The sequence below is a fragment of the Toxotes jaculatrix genome, chromosome 21 (assembly GCF_017976425.1).
Source record: "Toxotes jaculatrix isolate fToxJac2 chromosome 21, fToxJac2.pri, whole genome shotgun sequence".
Classification (NCBI taxonomy): domain Eukaryota; kingdom Metazoa; phylum Chordata; class Actinopteri; family Toxotidae; genus Toxotes; species Toxotes jaculatrix.
In genome coordinates, this window is record NC_054414.1 from 1,162,819 (window position 1) to 1,181,132 (window position 18,314).

At 43.7% G+C, this 18,314-nt stretch overlaps 1 protein-coding gene across 7 annotated transcripts in view; it reads left to right on the forward strand.

Moving 5' to 3' along the window:
• The window catches only part of exoc6 (exocyst complex component 6), a 34,070-nt gene extending 16,982 nt beyond the window's left edge, over positions 1-17,088 (forward strand). For 2 of the 7 annotated variants that reach the window (XM_041067095.1, XM_041067099.1), the window contains exons 9-25: positions 50-118; positions 495-578; positions 923-969; positions 1,147-1,267; positions 3,117-3,188; positions 3,304-3,401; positions 3,837-3,942; positions 4,110-4,219; positions 4,330-4,441; positions 4,537-4,671; positions 5,085-5,264; positions 6,050-6,079; positions 8,833-8,974; positions 9,435-9,508; positions 12,345-12,457; positions 12,671-12,682; positions 13,242-17,088. In XM_041067095.1, coding sequence (XP_040923029.1) covers positions 50-118; positions 495-578; positions 923-969; positions 1,147-1,267; positions 3,117-3,188; positions 3,304-3,401; positions 3,837-3,942; positions 4,110-4,219; positions 4,330-4,441; positions 4,537-4,671; positions 5,085-5,264; positions 6,050-6,079; positions 8,833-8,974; positions 9,435-9,508; positions 12,345-12,457; positions 12,671-12,682; positions 13,242-13,368 — 1,632 coding nt within the window. In that variant the 3' untranslated portion in view covers positions 13,369-17,088. The remainder of the gene's footprint in view (positions 1-49; positions 119-494; positions 579-922; positions 970-1,146; positions 1,268-3,116; positions 3,189-3,303; positions 3,402-3,836; positions 3,943-4,109; positions 4,220-4,329; positions 4,442-4,536; positions 4,672-5,084; positions 5,265-6,049; positions 6,080-8,832; positions 8,975-9,434; positions 9,509-12,344; positions 12,458-12,670; positions 12,683-13,241) is intronic. The other 5 variants (XM_041067097.1, XM_041067100.1, XM_041067098.1 and 2 more) reach the window with 3 other exon arrangements.
• The last annotated feature ends 1,226 nt before the right edge of the window (positions 17,089-18,314 follow it).

Sequence of the window (18,314 nt, forward strand, 5' to 3'; positions counted from 1 at the left end):
TAGAAGGAGAATTTGACAGTAATCTTATTTCCTGGTATGTGTTTGACAGGTTCTTACAGCGCAGGACCTGGTGGACTTCTCACCTGTCTACAGATGTTTACACATTTACACTGTGCTGGTAGGTGTTTCTGCCTCTCTCTCTCTCTCTCTCTCTCTCGCTCTCTCACTCACACACACACACACACACACACACACAGTTAGCAGTATAATTCCAGAAGCTGCCATACCTCAAAGAGTGTTAGACATGCTCCTCCTTCTATTAGCTAGTCCAGCTAATAGCTATCTACATTGAAGGGTGCTACAGGCACTCGTCATTGTTTGGAAAAACTTTACTGGAAAAAATAAAAGCTGAAAAGCTGCATTGATGGTTTTCTTACTTCTCAAAAATCTATATTAAAATCCAGCGGCAGCAAAAAGAATCTTGAGCCGACATCGTCCCCTCATCAGTAATTAGAGTGGTTAATGATGTTGGCTGTGTTCGTCTGTGTCTACAGGGTGACCGAGAAACATTTGAGAACTACTACAGGAAACAGAGGAAAAAACAGGCCAGGCTAGTCCTGCAGCCACAGGCTAACATGGTGAGCAACCCACACGTCATGAAACACACGTCATGCATATTTATGAAATTCAAAGAACTACATTAAATTTGTAGAGCAGATAATTGCATGAATAAACAGGTATACAGGTGTTCCCAATGAAGGGCTCAGTGAGTGTGAATGGACATTGCTATGAGTTATTTATGGTCATTTCTTGCATTTATTTGTCTCAGTTTTGTTCATAAATGCAATACCACACAGTGATAACAACATTAAACTGGTTTTAATGCTGTGGCTGCTCGGTGTGTAATATGTAATGTATTTGCGTACTGGGTGTAAACATGGTTTTTGTGTGTGTGTGTGTGTGTGTGTGTGGTTGTATCCAGTATGAGACCGTGGAAGGCTACAGAAGATACTTCAATCAGATCGTGGGGTAAGATGTTCCTCCCATTCTCACCTCATTGTGGCTGAAGTTTTGTTTAAGACCTAAAGACCACACTCTGCCGACCTTAAACAACTCAGTGTCAAAGTTTGTGTCGGTCAGCTCTGTTTGTTTCAGGGTGGACATGCTGTAAATAAGCGTGTGTGTGTCTTCTGTGCATGTCATCAGGTTCTTTGTTGTGGAGGATCATATCCTCCATGCCACACGGGGGCTGGTGACCAGAGCTTTCACCGATGAACTGTGGAACATGGCCCTGTCCAAGATCATCGCTGTGCTCCGCACACACTCTGTAGGCTCACACACACAATCACACACATGCGCACTCACACACATGCACACACACAGCCAGCAGGGAGTTGACTTTGAATGAGGAGACTGTTGAGAGTTAATGGAGATAATAGAGCCTGCTGTGATCTATTTATCCTGGAAGAATCTTCATTCACTAGCGGATACACACACACACACACACACACACACACACACACACACACACACGCACACCACTGTGGAGGTCAGTGCACCCACGAATGCACTAATGATCACTCTCAAGAGAAGAGGTCAAAACACACATACGCATGCAGCCAAAGAGGAGGTCATTGGGGCCTTAATGAGAGACAGATTGCAACAATAACATCAGATTAAGAGGGCATATTCCTGACTGCTGGGTTCCAGTCAGTTGTAAATGACCCAGAGGATTATGCTAACAGGCCAGAGAATGGGCTGCACAGCATGGGGTGAGAAGACTAACAAAGGCCCCCATGCCCCCCCCCCCCCCCACCACAACCCCCACCCCTGGCTTGCAGCCCCTCTGCTGGGCCGCAACACAGGCAGCACCACACTGCCAGGTTCCTCCTGCACTTACAGCCACTGGCATGGTCAGCACACAGAGGGAAAGTCCTTTTTTTTCCACAGACATGAGCCAGTTGTCTAATAATTCACTATAATTGTATAGTTGTATGCAATTGTATAGTTGTAGAATTGTATGCAGAATTTTGTGGCAAATACTGGGAATAATAAAGGCCTGACAATGTTACTAATTCTGTTTACCACTATTAATAAAAAAAAAAGTTTGAAAGAATAGACTTATAAAACCTGAACACTGCCCAACTGAAACATGACAGACTCATATTTATGCACAGATCAGAATATGGTGGGGTGCAGCGCTGCCATTGCTGGGATGCGCTGCTGTTTAGCTGAGTCTCCAGCTGATTGTTGGCGTGTATGTGTGTGTGTGTGTGTGTGTCTGAGTAAACAGAGAGGCAGGCGACCGCTGCTTTATGTCAGATCTCAGGTTGTGTTCATTTACTCGGTTGATTTACACACTCTTGTGTTTGGTAGGATGCATGTGTTGGTGTTAAGGGGACTCAGCTACCCTGCTTTCAGGGTCATAAATCACTGTACTGCAGAGTCTTAGAGGGACTTTGTTGCTGTTGAGTGACCCCTGTCTAAGCCCCCCTCTTTAGTTACTGCTGTAATGCCTGTCAGGCTCTCTGTTCTAGCAGTCTGCCTATGAGGATAACTGTGGCAGATTGTGACAGTGAAGCCTGAAATCATGACTTTGCTCATTCAGTCACTATTTCCTACATAATAGATACTTTATGATCGATTGATTGATACTTTATAGGAAGGATTAACTCAAGTAAGCATCACTTCACTTCACTCACAGGTGTAGGAATGCACAGCTTTATTATAGACACATCATTTTTCCTTCCAGTCGGTTGAATTTCTGAGGGCAGATTAAAGAGCCTAAGTCTGACACTCATACACATTCGTGCACTGAGGTGCAGCGGCTTTAGCAGCTGTAGCTAGCTAGCAACAGGCATTCTCTGTGAGTTGGTGGGAAACCGTGCTCTAGCATACTTTTTAAATAGAAAATAAGATACCTACACAAGAGAAGTAGACTTTCGGTTTTGTCGGCTGAAGTGCTTAACTGTTAACTGGCGGATTTTAGCTGTGGCTTTGGCAGGTGTAGCTAGCTAGGCCATTAGCATTGTCTGAGAGTTGGAGGGAAACCATGACTAAAGTGCTTCACATATCTCAGTAACATTTCTTCATAAATGATTACCACGTTACTGTTAGTGCTGCTGTTATCATAGATTATTTGTTTGTTTGTTTGTTTGTTTGTTTTTTATCACCAGTCTTACTGTGATGACCCAGACTTGGTCTTGGAGCTGAAGAACCTCATCGTCATCTTCGCTGACACACTACAGGTTGGTCTACAGCCGGACTTTCTTTGAACAGCGTGTATGTAGAATGTAGAACAACTGATAGTAACACGCTTGGTTTCACTGTGATGTCTGTGTGTGTGTGTGTGTGTATGGACAGGATTATGGTTTCCCAGTGAACCGGCTGTTTGACCTGCTTTTCGAGGTCAGAGACCAGTACAATGAAACGTTGCTGAAGAAGTGGGCTCTGGTTTTCAGGTGGGGGGTTTTGCTGATGTGTTGCTGTTTGTCTCTACTCTTCTATCTGTCCATCACTTGTGTGATTCATTTGCGTGCTGCAAAGCAGGGAGGTGAAAACTAGTGGCAGCACAGGTGATGTTAAGCACAACTTTATTGGAAGACCAGTGCATTGACCCAAGTGAGGGCCAACAAATCTTTTATGATTTTATGTCTTCTTTTCATTTTTTAGCTAAATCTCATCATGGCTACCAGAGCTAGGAGTCTGCATTTTCCACAATGCCTTTAAAACACATTATAATGTGTGTTTTCTATAAGCAAGTGTCAGTTGTTGTTGAAATATTAACGATTGTCCGTGAAAACTGTGATCTTTGGATGAAATCTGACAAGGACTGAACAGACTACTTTTAGGACACCACAAAGGACAGACACCTAAACAGTGTCCTTTTTTCACAGGGAGATCTTTGAGCTGGATAACTACAGTCCCATACCAGTGGAAACAGAGGAAGAGTATAAACTGGTCGTCAGTCGCTTTCCCTTCCACGACGCTGAGATAGAGAAGGTAACGCATTCCAAGTACCGTAGATTCACAAACCCATACATCCAAAGCAAGACTGGTTTGGATTACGTACTCACAAACATATGTACATGTAAAAGAGAGAAATAAGGTAGCTATCTGTGTCATGTGACCATGTGTTTGTGTGTGTGTGTGTGTATGTCTGTAAGCAGCAGGACTTTCCTAAGAAGCTGCCAATGTCCCAGTCTGTCCCTCAGATTTACACACAGGTCAAAGAGTTCATTTACGCCAGCCTCAAGTTCTCAGAGTCACTACACCGCAGGTGGGTCACTGTGCAGTCACTGCATGCTCAGTCTCAGTTGAACAAAAATGGATACTCACAGTTCTGAGCTCCCCTGGTTGTTAAAAGGTCATTTTTATTTGTGTCTGCAGTTCAACCGAGATCGATGACATGTTGCGAAAATCAACCAACCTGCTGCTGACAAGAACGCTCAGCAGCTGTCTGCAAAACCTCATCAAGAAACCCCACATTGGACTGACCGAGGTAGGAACAACGCCGCCGTTCACTAATCACGTCCTCACGCGGTCTAAAAACCAAGGATTTGATTTGGTCTAAAAACTGTAACCTTCCCTCTGTAGCTAGTGCAGATCATCATTAACACCACCCACCTGGAGCAGGCCTGCAGGTACCTGGAGGAGTTCATAACAAACATCACCAATGTCTCCCCCGAAACAGTGCACACCACCAGGCTCTATGGCTTGTCCACATTCAAGGTAAAACATGAACATGTTTCAGTTTTGTCTTTGTGTTAATTACACAGTGTGTTGTGGAGATAATGTGTCCTGCTGCTGCTTTTCACTATTTCCAAAATCCCACACACTGGGTTCAATATGTAGATTATGTCCTTTGTGCTGGACTTACAAATAGAGTTGCAGAGCACTGTCATCTCAGCCATAAGACTTTGTTGCTCTGACAACAAAGCTAGATAAACTTTAACCAGCTCTGAAGAAGATCTAGGCTTATGTCAAATCACCAACTTAGTTATCCACAGAGGAATAGTGGCCACGCATGGACACATTGCTAAAATATATTTGTATCTCCATTCTGGAGATGACTGTGGGTTTTTAAAACTGTATTTAGTTCTATTAAGTCTGGTCATCGGGGGCTAATTGAAGATACTTTCCAGGACGCTCGTCACGCTGCAGAGGGAGAGATTTATACCAAACTCAACCAGAAGATAGACGAGTTTATCCAGCTGGCAGACTATGAATGGGGCATGGCTGAGTCAGACGGCCGCGCCTCTGGATACCTCATGGACCTGATCAACTTCCTGCGTTCCACCTTCCAGGTCTTCACACACCTCCCGGTGAGTCTGATCCTTCCCACTATAAACTTTGACCTTTGAACTTGCCGCCTCTCTGTGGGAACTGTGGGACGCTGTCTTTTTTGGTTTTTTTTTGTTTTTTTTTAATATTAATTTAAGCTATCAAGAACAGGGATGCGATAATTCCTAATTTTCTGTGTTCTTCCCATTTTCCCACAATCCCCAACTGATGTTTTGCTGCGTCCCATCACATCCCTATTAAAATAGTGTGTCCTGTCTGAGAGTGAATTGTTTTACATTGTGAATTTGAGGTTGAAGTGAGCTTGTTGCGTTTGGCGGCCCGTGTATATGCATGGTAACTGTGCTGTCCCTCACTCATAAACTGCTTTTGCACATACTGATGTTATCCTCTGCTGAATGAGGCACATTTTGGTGAAAGAAAAGTCTGAAGGACTTCAGTCAGTGAATGTGTGTTTTGGCCCAGATAGCTGACAGCTACTGCCTGTTCTGCTGTGGGCCACCTGCCTGCCTGCTCCTCTCTCCAAACATCTCTTTTAACATGTCTTAAATCAGTTCCAGCTTTTTTTTGCTTTTCGAGAATGTCTCCCCATCCACTCCCTGTGTAACGGCGCGCTCTAACTGATTTGTTTTACTCCTTTCTTACTTGTGAAGCATGCAAGATATCGCTAGTTGAATTTACCTCCTCCTGTCCATTTATTGTTGCCGCATTTCTTTTCCTGTCCTTTCCCTCTTTCCTTTCCCTCCCCCTCCCCCTCCCCACCCCCCCCGTTCTTCCATTTTTGCTTGGTTTGGGGGTGTCTGCTCAGAATAACAACAATGACCATGCGTCGATGTCGGTGAGTATTCCTGCCTGGCTGTTACATCACTGTGCTGCCGTCCTACAGGCAGAGGGGAGGACAAAATAAAAGCATGCTTATGTTTGACTGTGGAGACTCCACTACTCCAGGCTTGTTGATTCATCTGGCATCGTTTGCAACCTTTTACTGACTCCTTCATAACTTTAACAGTGGTTGACGTTCTCTTATTTCCTAGGTGTACTGTAGATGTAGAGCAAGTACTGTAATGGAATGAATGAGCTCGGGTCATCTTTTACTTGTATCTCTAGCTTTCATATGACGTACTACTTTAGCTGTGTCTCTTTAAGTAGAAAGGGACAGTAGTCCAAGTAAGAACAAGATCAAGAACTTTGAGAAAAAGGCTCAGCCTCAGTGGTTGTTCGTACAGAGAAACACGAGCTGTGATATGTACTCATTTAGAGTGAATGGGCAGCCTTTGCTGCTGGCACACCATGTATCACTGCTGCCTGTCTGCTGGTCAATTGTCAGCATGAAGGATATTGACAGGGATGTTGTGGGGCTCAAACAAAGGAAGCTAAACACTCCCATTGACTTTCTTATTATCAGTCTATGGCTCCCCATGGTTATACCTTTCAATTACATGAATCACTGGTTAATAGAGGTGTTTCCCCTATATAACTCTGTATTTCACCAAGGCTGCCGGTTGCATTGTCCTTGACACAGGGGTTTACCACACCATCCCTGTGAGAGGTTTTTTTTTGCATGAATATGTGTGACTGGATTGTGTCGATCTGTTGCTCTGTCCCTGTTAAACACAAACACTAACTTTAATTTACTGATCCATTCAGAGTTACTGTTAGTGTTTCAAACATTTAAGGGGGACACCTCAAGTAACGTAAACATTCACATTTTGGATTTGCGTTGTTGTGCCTTACCTGCATGTGCTGGGCTGTATGTTTTTTTTTTTTTGTTATATGTATGATCACATGTATGTATGATTTCATGTCTGTTATCAAAGCATGTTTTAGCAGATATTCGATTTAAGGTGAGAGATGTTGACATAAGAATCTCTTAGAATAAAAAAAAATGCTCAGTATACATTAGAATGGTTTGTATGTGTAAGGCTAGATTAGGTTTAGGGAACCTTTTCATCTTTTAAAGGATGTTAATTGCCCTTCATGGTGTTAATGTTATTCATTTGATTAATAGCACCTCATTCAACTGTATACCTCAAGCCTATTCACCGAGGCATTAACATACTCCACTTGTCTTATAATATGCAGATGACACACAAGTGTACTTTGCCATTCAAGAACATTCTTTGGCCTTCAGTCAGAATGGGACTTGTAACTGAATCAGTTAATGGTCAGTGTCATTTCCCATTCCCATCAATGTCATTAATACAATCAATCCAACACTAAAACAAAAAAAACAAAACAAATATCTATAGCTGAACCGATTTCAAACCCTTTTCCACATGTAAAGGGTCACTTCACACAAACATTTACAAGAGTGAACCTTTGTCTGATAGGACCAGCAACAGTTCACTGTGACGTTTTCAGAGAAACTAGGATACTGTTTCTGCAAAGACTACCAAGTTCTTCATTGCATGTCATTTTGCAGTGTTATGAGCGCCACAAATCAAAGCCCTTTATCTTCTCACCAGGTTGGCAGGAGAAATCTCACAGACAAGGATCGCAATCTGAGCGCTCTGTAGGGAGAGATACCACTAGGGGGCAAAGTGAGGACATATATATTTTTGGACTTTGAACTACAACAACAACAAAAAAAACCTAGAAATTCAAATTGCATTCCTGATCTTCTTTCTTCATCTTATCAGATAACAGTGCCTCTCTCACAACGACATTCCTCACCAGCTTTTGTATCACCAAAATACCCACATGCTCTCTGTTAGCCATTTTGTCTTTTCGCACGTTGACATTATCATTGTGATTTGTATCTACATTAAGCCCGATGTTGATACAAATCCCTGCTTTAAAGGCTTTGCGCACCTTTCAGATGTAGGATACCTGGTAAAGAGTAGGTCCACTGTCTCACCAGAGGACAGGTCTCTCTCAGCATGTTTACAGCAGTGGTTTTTGTGGTTCCAAACAGACTCATCTTGTTGCTGATCAGCTGCTCACGTTTGCCTGTGTAACATGAACAGGCAAAAGCATTCATGGCAGCGGTCAGGTGCTCGTTGTGTTTACTTCCAGTAGAGCGATTGAGTGTCATTAATAGCGGTGTTGCTGTATGTACAGTATGTCATGTAAGCGGACAGATTCTCTGAGCAGAAAGTTGTTAATGAACTTTTGTAAGAAAAGTTGGGAAAAAAAAAAAACTCACAACCCTTCCTGACTTCTGGGCTTAGACAGCAGATGGTATGAAGTGCTGATGTGTGTGATATGGTGAAGCTAACTTTTAACATTGGCTTATTTTTTTTCTTTGCCTTTCTTGCTCTTTGTCCCCTATATCTATTTTTACTCCTGTACCTTCTTCCCACAAACCCTTCCTCTTCTGTTCTTCCACTCTTTAACCTTTTACTCTCTTGCCAACTGCTTTGCCCAATCTCTTTTATATACCCCTTCACTTTCCTTCTTTTACTCCTCTGTCCTTCACTCTGCTTTGTCCTGCCCCAATCGTTTCTGTACATAACCCACCCCCCCCCGCCCTTTTCAATTCATCCTGATCTTTCCTACACCTTTCCATCTCTCTTCCCTGCCCTTTGCATCTTCTCTTCACCTCTCCATCCCCATCTCTCCCTCTCTCTCTCTCTCTCTCTCTCTCTGCAGGGTAAAGTGGCTCAGACAGCTTGTATGTCGGCCTGTAAACATCTGTCCACATCACTGATGCAAATGCTGCTGGACACAGAACTCAAGCAGATCAGTATGGGGGCCATTCAGCAGTTCAACTTAGATGTCATTCAGTGTGAATGTGAGTAGGCGTAAATCTAACGTTTGCTTTTATTTAAAAAAAAACAGACTTATGGGAATCATCAACAGTGACCTTGTAAATAACACGCGTGTTATTTTGTTGAAGAGCCTCGGGTTTGGGTCAGCCAAAGTTCAGCACTACGTCAGATGATCCAGGGTGTCACAACAAGATGATATCATATTACTTTTCTGTTCTATTCTGTGATGCTGTGAAGTGGAGCGTTATCAGACTCCGGGGACACACTGATGTGGAAGCAGTGAATGCAACACGAATGTATCATTTCTCATCAGTTAACTCTGAGGTTTTGGAAAATCTTTCTTAGAATTAGAATATTCAATGACATGTGGTCCCAGCAGTAAGGAGCAGATTCAGAGCCACGGTTATTGACACTAGCTGTGTGCACTGTAATACTGTACGTTTAAAGTGACTGTCGCCTGCTGGTGCTTTTGTCTCTTCTCAGTGTTTGCCAGCTCAGAGCCCGTCCCTGGTTTCCAAGGAGACACTCTCCAACTGGCCTTCATCGACCTGCGACAGGTAGAGCATCTCACTTGCAGCAATGTGCTCGCGTACTCAAAACTCAGCCAGCAGAAGTTTAGGACAGCCTCACGGTTTGTCACAGACCAACAGACCTGGGTGATGGTGGAACTGGAATCAGGTGTGGGAGTGGGGAGGGACGCTTAGGGACATCTGGTGGGGCGGATGAATAATGGCAGGTCCGGGGAGAAGAAGGGGACAATGTGTGCTCGGGAGAAGTGAGCAGGGGTTTTGAGACAGAAGCCCTGGGTGGAGGGGAGGGGGTGGACACTTCACTACATCTACTGCACCAAGGGTAGTGTTTTTCATTTACAGCTCAGAACTGCTCAGAGCACTTAATGCGGATGAGAACAATGAAAACCGATTTAGTTACAAATTAACTTTTTGCCGCTTTTAATCTGTTTTCTGCACATTTGAACATCCATTGTGTATCACAGGAATCTTATGTTACACTGGCCTTTTCAACTTTCACCTGTCCCATAGTTCACCTGCTCAAGAACACTCCTCAACCACACACACACACACACACTCCGTTTTTGCTGTAAACACCAGTGGTATGTAAAGTGTTGCCTCGTCTCATTAGCTTGTGTCTGCGTTGACCTGTTAATCTGAGCCTGAGGTGGAGGCTTGGCTCTGCATCCAGTCCAGGTCCCAGCTCTATACGGAGGGAGTGTGTTCAATTCACATGCAAGAGGACTGAAAAAAACAAAAAAGATTTATACATTAGCACAGGACCTCTGAAGCAAAGTAGATAAACTAAATAAATTTTTTTAAAAAATTAAGGCTACAATGTAAACACTTCACAAAGTTGCTAAAAAAAAAGAAAAATCCAGAGGACACGACCTCGGTGTGCTCTGGTAGCTTGCAGCCCTGCCTCGGCCTGATTTTGAGTAGAGCTTAGTTTCCTGTGATGCAGCTCATTAGACGAGATGTGTCCGCGTTCCTTTTCGTACAATGCTGGGTTGGTTGACCTGTTAATCCCAGCCTTAGGTAAAGGGGTTGGGAGGCATCCACAGACTTGAGGTTACATAGAGGTCACCCTTTAACTTTCCCTTTATCTTACGGCTGTTGAATTTTTTTTTTTTTTTAAGATCGTTATCCTGTAACCGTTTGGAAAAATCTAGGGTGAATGATTGAATGATTGTTTGTGAAAAGGCTTGAAATTAAAATGAACTTTTTTAAAGCTGTTCTGGTCAAAGATTGGTAGAAAGCAACCAAACTTGATTAATAATCTCTTAATTAATCTCCGTAATACCTGTCCAAAACTTTTCTGGTACAGTTCCTATGTGAAGGGTACACCTGTCAATCACAGGGCTGACATGTAGAGACAAACCATTTACACCTTCAGGCAATTCAGAGCCGCCATTTAACCTGAACCCGCATCAAACCCAGGAACCGTCATGAGTCAGGCATCATCGTGAGGAGTCCCACTTATTTAAAGAGCAATGCTTTTATATACTGTAGATGTGTTCATGGCACAGACACATTGAAGGTGATGTAGTGAAAAGAAGTGTACTGGTGAGTCATGTCAGGGCGTCGGGGGATCGCAGGTGATGCAGGAAAGTTGTTCAGAAGCTCGATGGGGATTTGCCAGAAAAACTGAGAGGAAAAAGTGCTGTAGCAGGGTGTAGAGAGAAGATCAAGGGGCTGCATATGTAGTAACTCAGGCAGCGCCCTCAAGTCATTCATCATAGAAGCATCATCCATCATAGAGTTTCCTGAGCTGTAAAAACGGAGCCATACTGAGTGTGAATACGATCCATTCAGACCCGGAGTTTAACCTTTTCTCACCTCTGGAGCTCTCGACTCTGCTGACAGGCCCCGCAGTGACAGAGAGAATAGCCACATCTTCTGTTCGAACTCCTTTTATTCCAAACAATAAAAGTCAACGAGACAACCCTCATTTACTGGGAGACGTCCAAGGGGACGGAAAGCAGAGAAGGATTTCTAGAGTTTCAGAACGCCGCCCCGACTCATTGTTTCAACGGTGAAGGTGAAACCAGGGGGTTTCACAACAAACCATGAAGTCATGTCACAGAGATGATGATTTATCCGACACCGCGTCCCTTTCTGGGGAAATCACTCACGTCTCACGCTCTCTTTCTTTCTCCTGGGCTCTTTACGTTTTAAACTTGTACTTGAACAGTTTCTTTAGTCCTCTCCTGCTCTGGCTTCCTTATAAGGACATAAGAAGTAGGTGGTTTTGAAGGGGGAACTGTGCTTCTTCTACCAAATCACTTCGACCCTGTCAGCTGTTGTGAGCTGTGGAGGGTTCAGAGAGTGTGAGGGTAAGACGTGGCACCCTCTACGGGCCTGCCCGTGGCTCATCGCTTAGCTGCAGGTGAGAATAATGGCATTGTTGCTAAGCCTCTCTCTGTGTGCCGGAGTCTCTCAGTCAGCCGAATAATGCTATTATCACTAAGCCGCTCTTTCACTGCTCTTTCAACATGACCCAAACACCCAGCTGTTTCACCCTATGACATTAGCATACACTGTGTGTGTGTGTGGGTGGGGTAAGGGGTTGTGGGGGGGGGGGGGGGGGGTAAGGGGTGTGGTGGTGGTGGGGTCATCTCCATCAGGTTAACCAGGGGTCGCGGGGTGGTCATTTGAAATGTTCCTGTTCACACTTAACATGTAGCTGCAGAAGCAGCCTCACCCCTCCTCCTCCTCCCATCCTCTGTCTGCAGCTCTCACTCTTGGAAACTCTGTATATCAAACAGACTGAGACCAGTGATCCAGTGGGAGTCTGTAGTTCAGCTGTGAGTTTGCGTGTTGTGTATGAGTGCGTGTACGTAGTGTCTATTTGAGTGCTGTCATGTCTCTGTGTGTTCTGTAGCTCCTGGACCTCTTCATGGTGTGGGACTGGTCAACCTATCTGGCCGATTATGGCCAGCCAACCTCCAAGTACCTGAGAGTGAATCCAGCAACTGCCCTGGCTCTGCTGGAGAAGTAAGTGCATCCAGGATGCTAACACTGCCGGGGATGTTTAGATGAGGATGTTCCAGTGTGGGCGGTTGTAACCCATTCACTTCAGACACTAATAAAGCAGGACTAGCAGATAATGTATGAAAAGCTTCCTCCTCTCCCTGTCTTTTGATTTCATTTTCCTCTGAATCATCTTCTTCTTCTGTCTCCTGTTTTTCTGCTGCTGCTGCTGCTCAGAGTCTACAGAGGGTAGGTGCAGCTTCTTCACTGCTTGTACTTTGCTCTGATATCTCAGTCTCTTCTGCTGTATAGAGTTTGTTACCTTAGAAATGTTTATTTCCACCATCAACCATGACTGAAATGAAACACTGCTGCTACTACTACTACCAGAAAACCTACTGTGCTAATGTTTTCACTAACTAACTGGGGGAAGGCAGCTAATGCTAGTGCTAATTTGGCTGGTGGTAAAGTTCAACCAATAGCTGGAATCGAGTACAGGATCATCATATTACAGGAGGATATTCACTGTTTCACTTTTATTAGAGAATTACCAAAAAAAAAAGATGGAAAGAAGCTCGACACGCGTAAGCAGTCACACCGTTTTTGTTACCATGGTTACAAAATGATCTTACGTATAGGCTCTTCTTCACTTGCACAGACTGGGAGATGAATTGTACCAGCTTTACCGTGGAAATCTAACACCAGAGTTCATTTTAACCAGACCAAACAAGGTGTGATCATCAGAGTTTAATGTCCCTGATGAGAGAGGATACATGTGTCTGATTTGTCTCTTTTCCTCTGTTCCCAGGATGAAGGACACCAGTAAGAAGAACAACATCTTCTCTCAGTTCAGGAAGAACGACAGAGACAAACAGAAGCTGATAGAGACTGTGGTCAAACAGCTGAGGAGCCTGGTCAACGGCATGTCCTCGTAAACACCCCCCCCCCCCATACACACCTCCACACACACACACACACACGGGAGAGATGTGAGTGTCACAAAGAGATGTAATGAATGAAACATGCATGCAGTCACACACACAGACACACACTGAGCTGCTGAGACACTCACAGAAGAAGGACATGTATTTTCACATATGGAATGAAGTGATCGCACATGACATGACAGTGACATACAGAAGAAGAAGAAGAAGAACCACATGGGGAATTTACACACACACACACACAGACACACAACAGGTACACATAAGCGGCTTTTCACACATGCACGGCAACCCTGAGTAGCTGTCTGTGAGAATGCTAATATCCAATATCGTTCGCTGCATGTGTGAAAGAGCAACTCCAGAGACATGATTCTGTGGACATTGTCCACAGTTCCTATGTGACATACACACACACACACACTGTACAGGGCATGCAGGGAACTGAACACACACTCACACACACGCGTATGAAGTCATATCCTCTCCTTACTGTTATACCTGACTGAATATTCAGTGTAAATAACACACACATTGAACAGTTTACTGGACTGAACAGTGAAATGTTTGTAAAGTATTTTTAATGGCTATGATAAGACAAACTATGTTTGTACATTTGTGCGAGTGCAATGATTGGCTGGCTGCAGAGGGGAGACTGGTACCACACAGGAAGTGACGCTCGGCAGTATTGAGACAATGAGGTTAAAGGTCAGTGCTTGCTGCGCCTCACGGGAGTGAGACGATGCCATTTCCTGTTGTTCTGTAGCAAACACATAGATCCAACATGATAACAAACACCTTCCGCCTTCAGTCTATTGATGATCAGGGTTATTGGTAATCTACTGATCAAGTTGTTCTGTTAAATTAAATGAGCTCTTTCTAGTATGATCATTTAAAAGCTAATTATCAGGCTGCATTTCCAACCAGCCCAGCAAATATCTCAGCTTTAACCAATTTAACCGAAAAAAAATCCTACATAAACACTGCAGTAACCTGTTACTGTCCGCTCTGATCAATAACCAATACTCCTGATATTATTTTGAACCTCGACTTCCTGTGTCAGTGATGCAAGATGCTGCTTATATGTTTGAAAGTGATCTTGACCCAGTGTCTCTTAAAGAACTCATTGTCTCAATACTTCAGCTGCCCTTACTGTGTGCACGTTTGTATGTGTATGTGCGGATTGATGGAAGAATAGATGAATGGATGATGACGTCTCGAAAGACTGATGTTCATGAACAGAGTGAAGTTGTGTCGAACTCCTTTGTAGCTTTGCTTTGCCCTTTTGTTCCTCATATCGTACATTTGAACCCCCCCCCCACCCCCCCCACCCCCACCCCGGCCACACAGGGACTGAACCTGGAGGAGGTCACTGTCGGAGGCTGGTTATGGGGGTGGGTGAGTCTGAGACTGAAGATGGAATCTTTTTTTTTTTTTTTTAATGTTTTAATTTATTTGGTCCGATATTATTTTCACTTTACCAAATTACCAAATAACCAAATAATCTAATCAGATTACAGGTTACAGCACGACACAGATACCCACAGACAGAACTGGTGGACACAAACATACACTCTGTCTTAAAATCAGGCGGCGGCAGCAGGTCGATGGAGGATGGGGTTCTGTCGTGAAGTCTCAGAATCCAGATTAAAACTTCTTTTAACATTAGGTGTAAATGCACAGGCGTGTTATCACCTGTCACGTGTTCAGACTCAGATCACGTGTTAATACTGGGTGAGCGTCATGTGAATGGTGACATCAGCGCATGTCCTCTTCCTCCCTCTGTAAATCCCGTCAGCTGTCCTGCTTTCAAGAAAACACAAGGAATAATTATGTTATCACTGATTTTATATATATATATATATAAATATATTTAATAGCTGGACTTGCATTCTAAATTCTTTCTTTTTGTTCCTCAGGGTGAAATGAAGCTTTAGACTCTCATAACCCACACACACACACACACATCCACCAAGCACAGCAATAAGAAATGGGTTCCTTTACAAGCTTTGCTTTGCAGGGTGATTCATGACCTAAAATGTGCACAGGACTCGCTGAGGAAACATTTTATAAACGAGACTGTTTCTATTCTCTTCGTGTTTTTTGGGTCTGTGCTGTAATCTTAGCAGGCATTTTTGCACTGAAGCTGTTGGAAGTTTTTTTTTGGTTTTTTTTTTCCCCCCCTTTTTGTAATAGTTGCTTGTAAATGCCACTGTATATACTTGCATATTTTGTAAAGAAAAATATTATAGCGGTTTGTCTGCTTTCAAACTGAATTGGAGGTGGACGCTGTGACATGCACCTCTGTCAACACCTGAAGTAAATATGTAATCAGGAAGGATTTGCATTGGTTGCTGACTCGGTGAGGTCACAGTTGGAGTACAGTGTGAGGAGCTTGTTGCACCTTCTCTCCACTCATTCGCATGGTTAAGGTAGAAAAATGTTCTGTTATGTTCTAGCATAGGCCCCAATATAAATTTAAATACTGGTCTGAAAGATTTCAGCTGAGCTGCTCATAGATATCCAAGTCTCCTCTCTGGGTGGAAACTGGTTCTCCGAGTTGGAGGAGTGTACAAGACCTGTGTAATCCAGTTTGGAATAGAAGCTGGACCAGTTCAGACACATAGATACAGCAGCATAATGTTGATTGCAACAGTTCTAACAGAAGCCACGCTGCTCTCACTTTCTCTTTTTTTGAAGCGATGTTAAGTCACCATCAATGCAACTTACTTCCTGAAGAATTTTCACAATTAAAGTCTATTAAAGACAGGGAGGAAGTGTGCATTCTTTTTTTCTTTTTTGCAGGAGCTGTTGAGTGTTGTTAGCTTAACAGCAGTTGAAAGGACAGCAGAGTAGAAAACAGCACGTCTGTTTAAAAACAGAAACTCTGAGCAGGTCAGTCAGACAGATTTTGTCTCCATGATAGCATCAAAACATACAAAACGTCTTTTGTGTTACTTCCCACTACAGTAGGTGTCTCCACATCTTTGTCAAGTCACACACACACACACATAGGTGAAAACAACACCAGCCACATTGTCATGGCTGCTAAACATGGAGGAAGTGTTGACTTTCCATTCAAACAGCTAAGCTAAGCTAAGCTAACAACAGGAGCAGATCAGAGAAGACTTTTCTTATAAAAAAAAAAAAACACAACCCTGTCTCCAAGAAATGAGGTTTACAGTACGTGCTACTAATTAACAAAGGGAAGGACTTTGACTCCAGAGACCCGGGTTCACATCCTGAGTTCTGTGGGTGTGATTAGGTTCAGGCAACAAAAGGACTTTGGTTAAGGTCAGGGGGAAAGAGTTAATGAACACATCCTCGAGTCTAAACATTTGAAAAATATGCTAAAATACTTCAAGGGGAAATGTTGGACTGTTTAGTTTCTGTACATTAATATATAACATGTCATGTGATCTCAATCTCAAAGTCACTTGATCAGAACGTTTCCTCATGTAACAACAAAAATCACATTTTTTTTAACCCGTTGTGGTTTTCCATAACAGCGCCACTGCTCGGACACTAACGACTGTTTTCCGTTTCTTGCCTTCCACACAAGTGGAGAGAGGGTTCATGTTGACTTCCAAAGGAATCCTCGCTTTTACCTTTGTTGTCGCTCTCAGTGAGACGGCCGAGCTGACTGAGATGTTGTTTTCCTGAATTTGCTGTTTTTTATTTTGTGTGCTGTAATAAAAGTTTATTGGAAGCAGACCAGTGTGTGTGTGTGTGTGTGTGTGTGTGTGATCATTATCGTTTGTCCTGGTCCAGTGATGAGAACCGTGGTCGGGGTACTGGCAAATTCCTGAATAACTGTAGCTCGTGTTGATTAATGTAAAGACAAGTGTGAAGTGACAGTTTTTTGTCCAGAGATGCTTTGACTTACTAGGACTCTATGGCGAGGACATATAGTTCCAATTAAAAGTGTTTACAGTGAGATTTTATTATCCAGAGTACTAATATTTTTTTTTGTGTGTAATTGAGTGAACTGGACCTTTACAGCCACTGAGTGGAACAAGGCTGCAGCCAGACTATGCCTCATCTATAGCTGTACCAACGGTTGCAATCTAGATACGGATGCTCTCTCTCTCTCTCTCTCACACACACACACACAAAGACAGAAGTGTTACTTGTTCTGTGAAGGTTCTCTGTCTTCATGTCTTCACCCCCTCGCCGCTCGGCTGTGTCGCCGCCACACACACGCTAACTGGGGAAACAAGCAAGTGAACTTTGGCCTGGGTCAGCATGTGAATGCGAGGATCCCTGTCGCCACAGATGTAATGAGGCGAGAGACATTTGGAGAGCCTCTATTATCACTGGACAGCAGCCACCCTGCCAACACACACACACACACACACACACAAACATGGATTTATCGCCAGTATTTCTGAAGAGTAAAAAAAATACATTCAAACTTCTCAAATATTCTCAGCATGAGAAACGACTCCTGGGCGAAATGTTGGGGGGGGGGGGGGGGGGGGGGGGGGGGGGCCTATATCATAACATATTCAAATCATGTTGTTTTAGGCCACATGTGGTTTGCCAGTGTTTATTTACAGCCTATTATGGCTTATTTATGAGTCACCGTGATGAGGGAGGTTGGGGGGGGGGTGGGGAGGGGTAAGGGGGGGGGTCCTTCCTGTGTGTCAACAGCAGTGACAAGTACTTTAGTGCAGGGATCAAACACTTTAACAAGGCAGTAAACAGCTTTTACATTCACTTCAACAATACAGCAGACAGAGGAGGAGGAGGAGGAGGAGGAGACACACACCTCTACACCTCCGCTTACCTCGTTCACATGGTCTGACCCACATTCTGACCTCAGCACTGCTTTAGTGTTACAGTGTAAGACTTCATTTAACTTCTCAAAGCTTCTTCTATGGAATGTTTTCGCTTTGGATCGTCTTCATTCTACAGAGCCAGATTCTGTACTTCCTCTC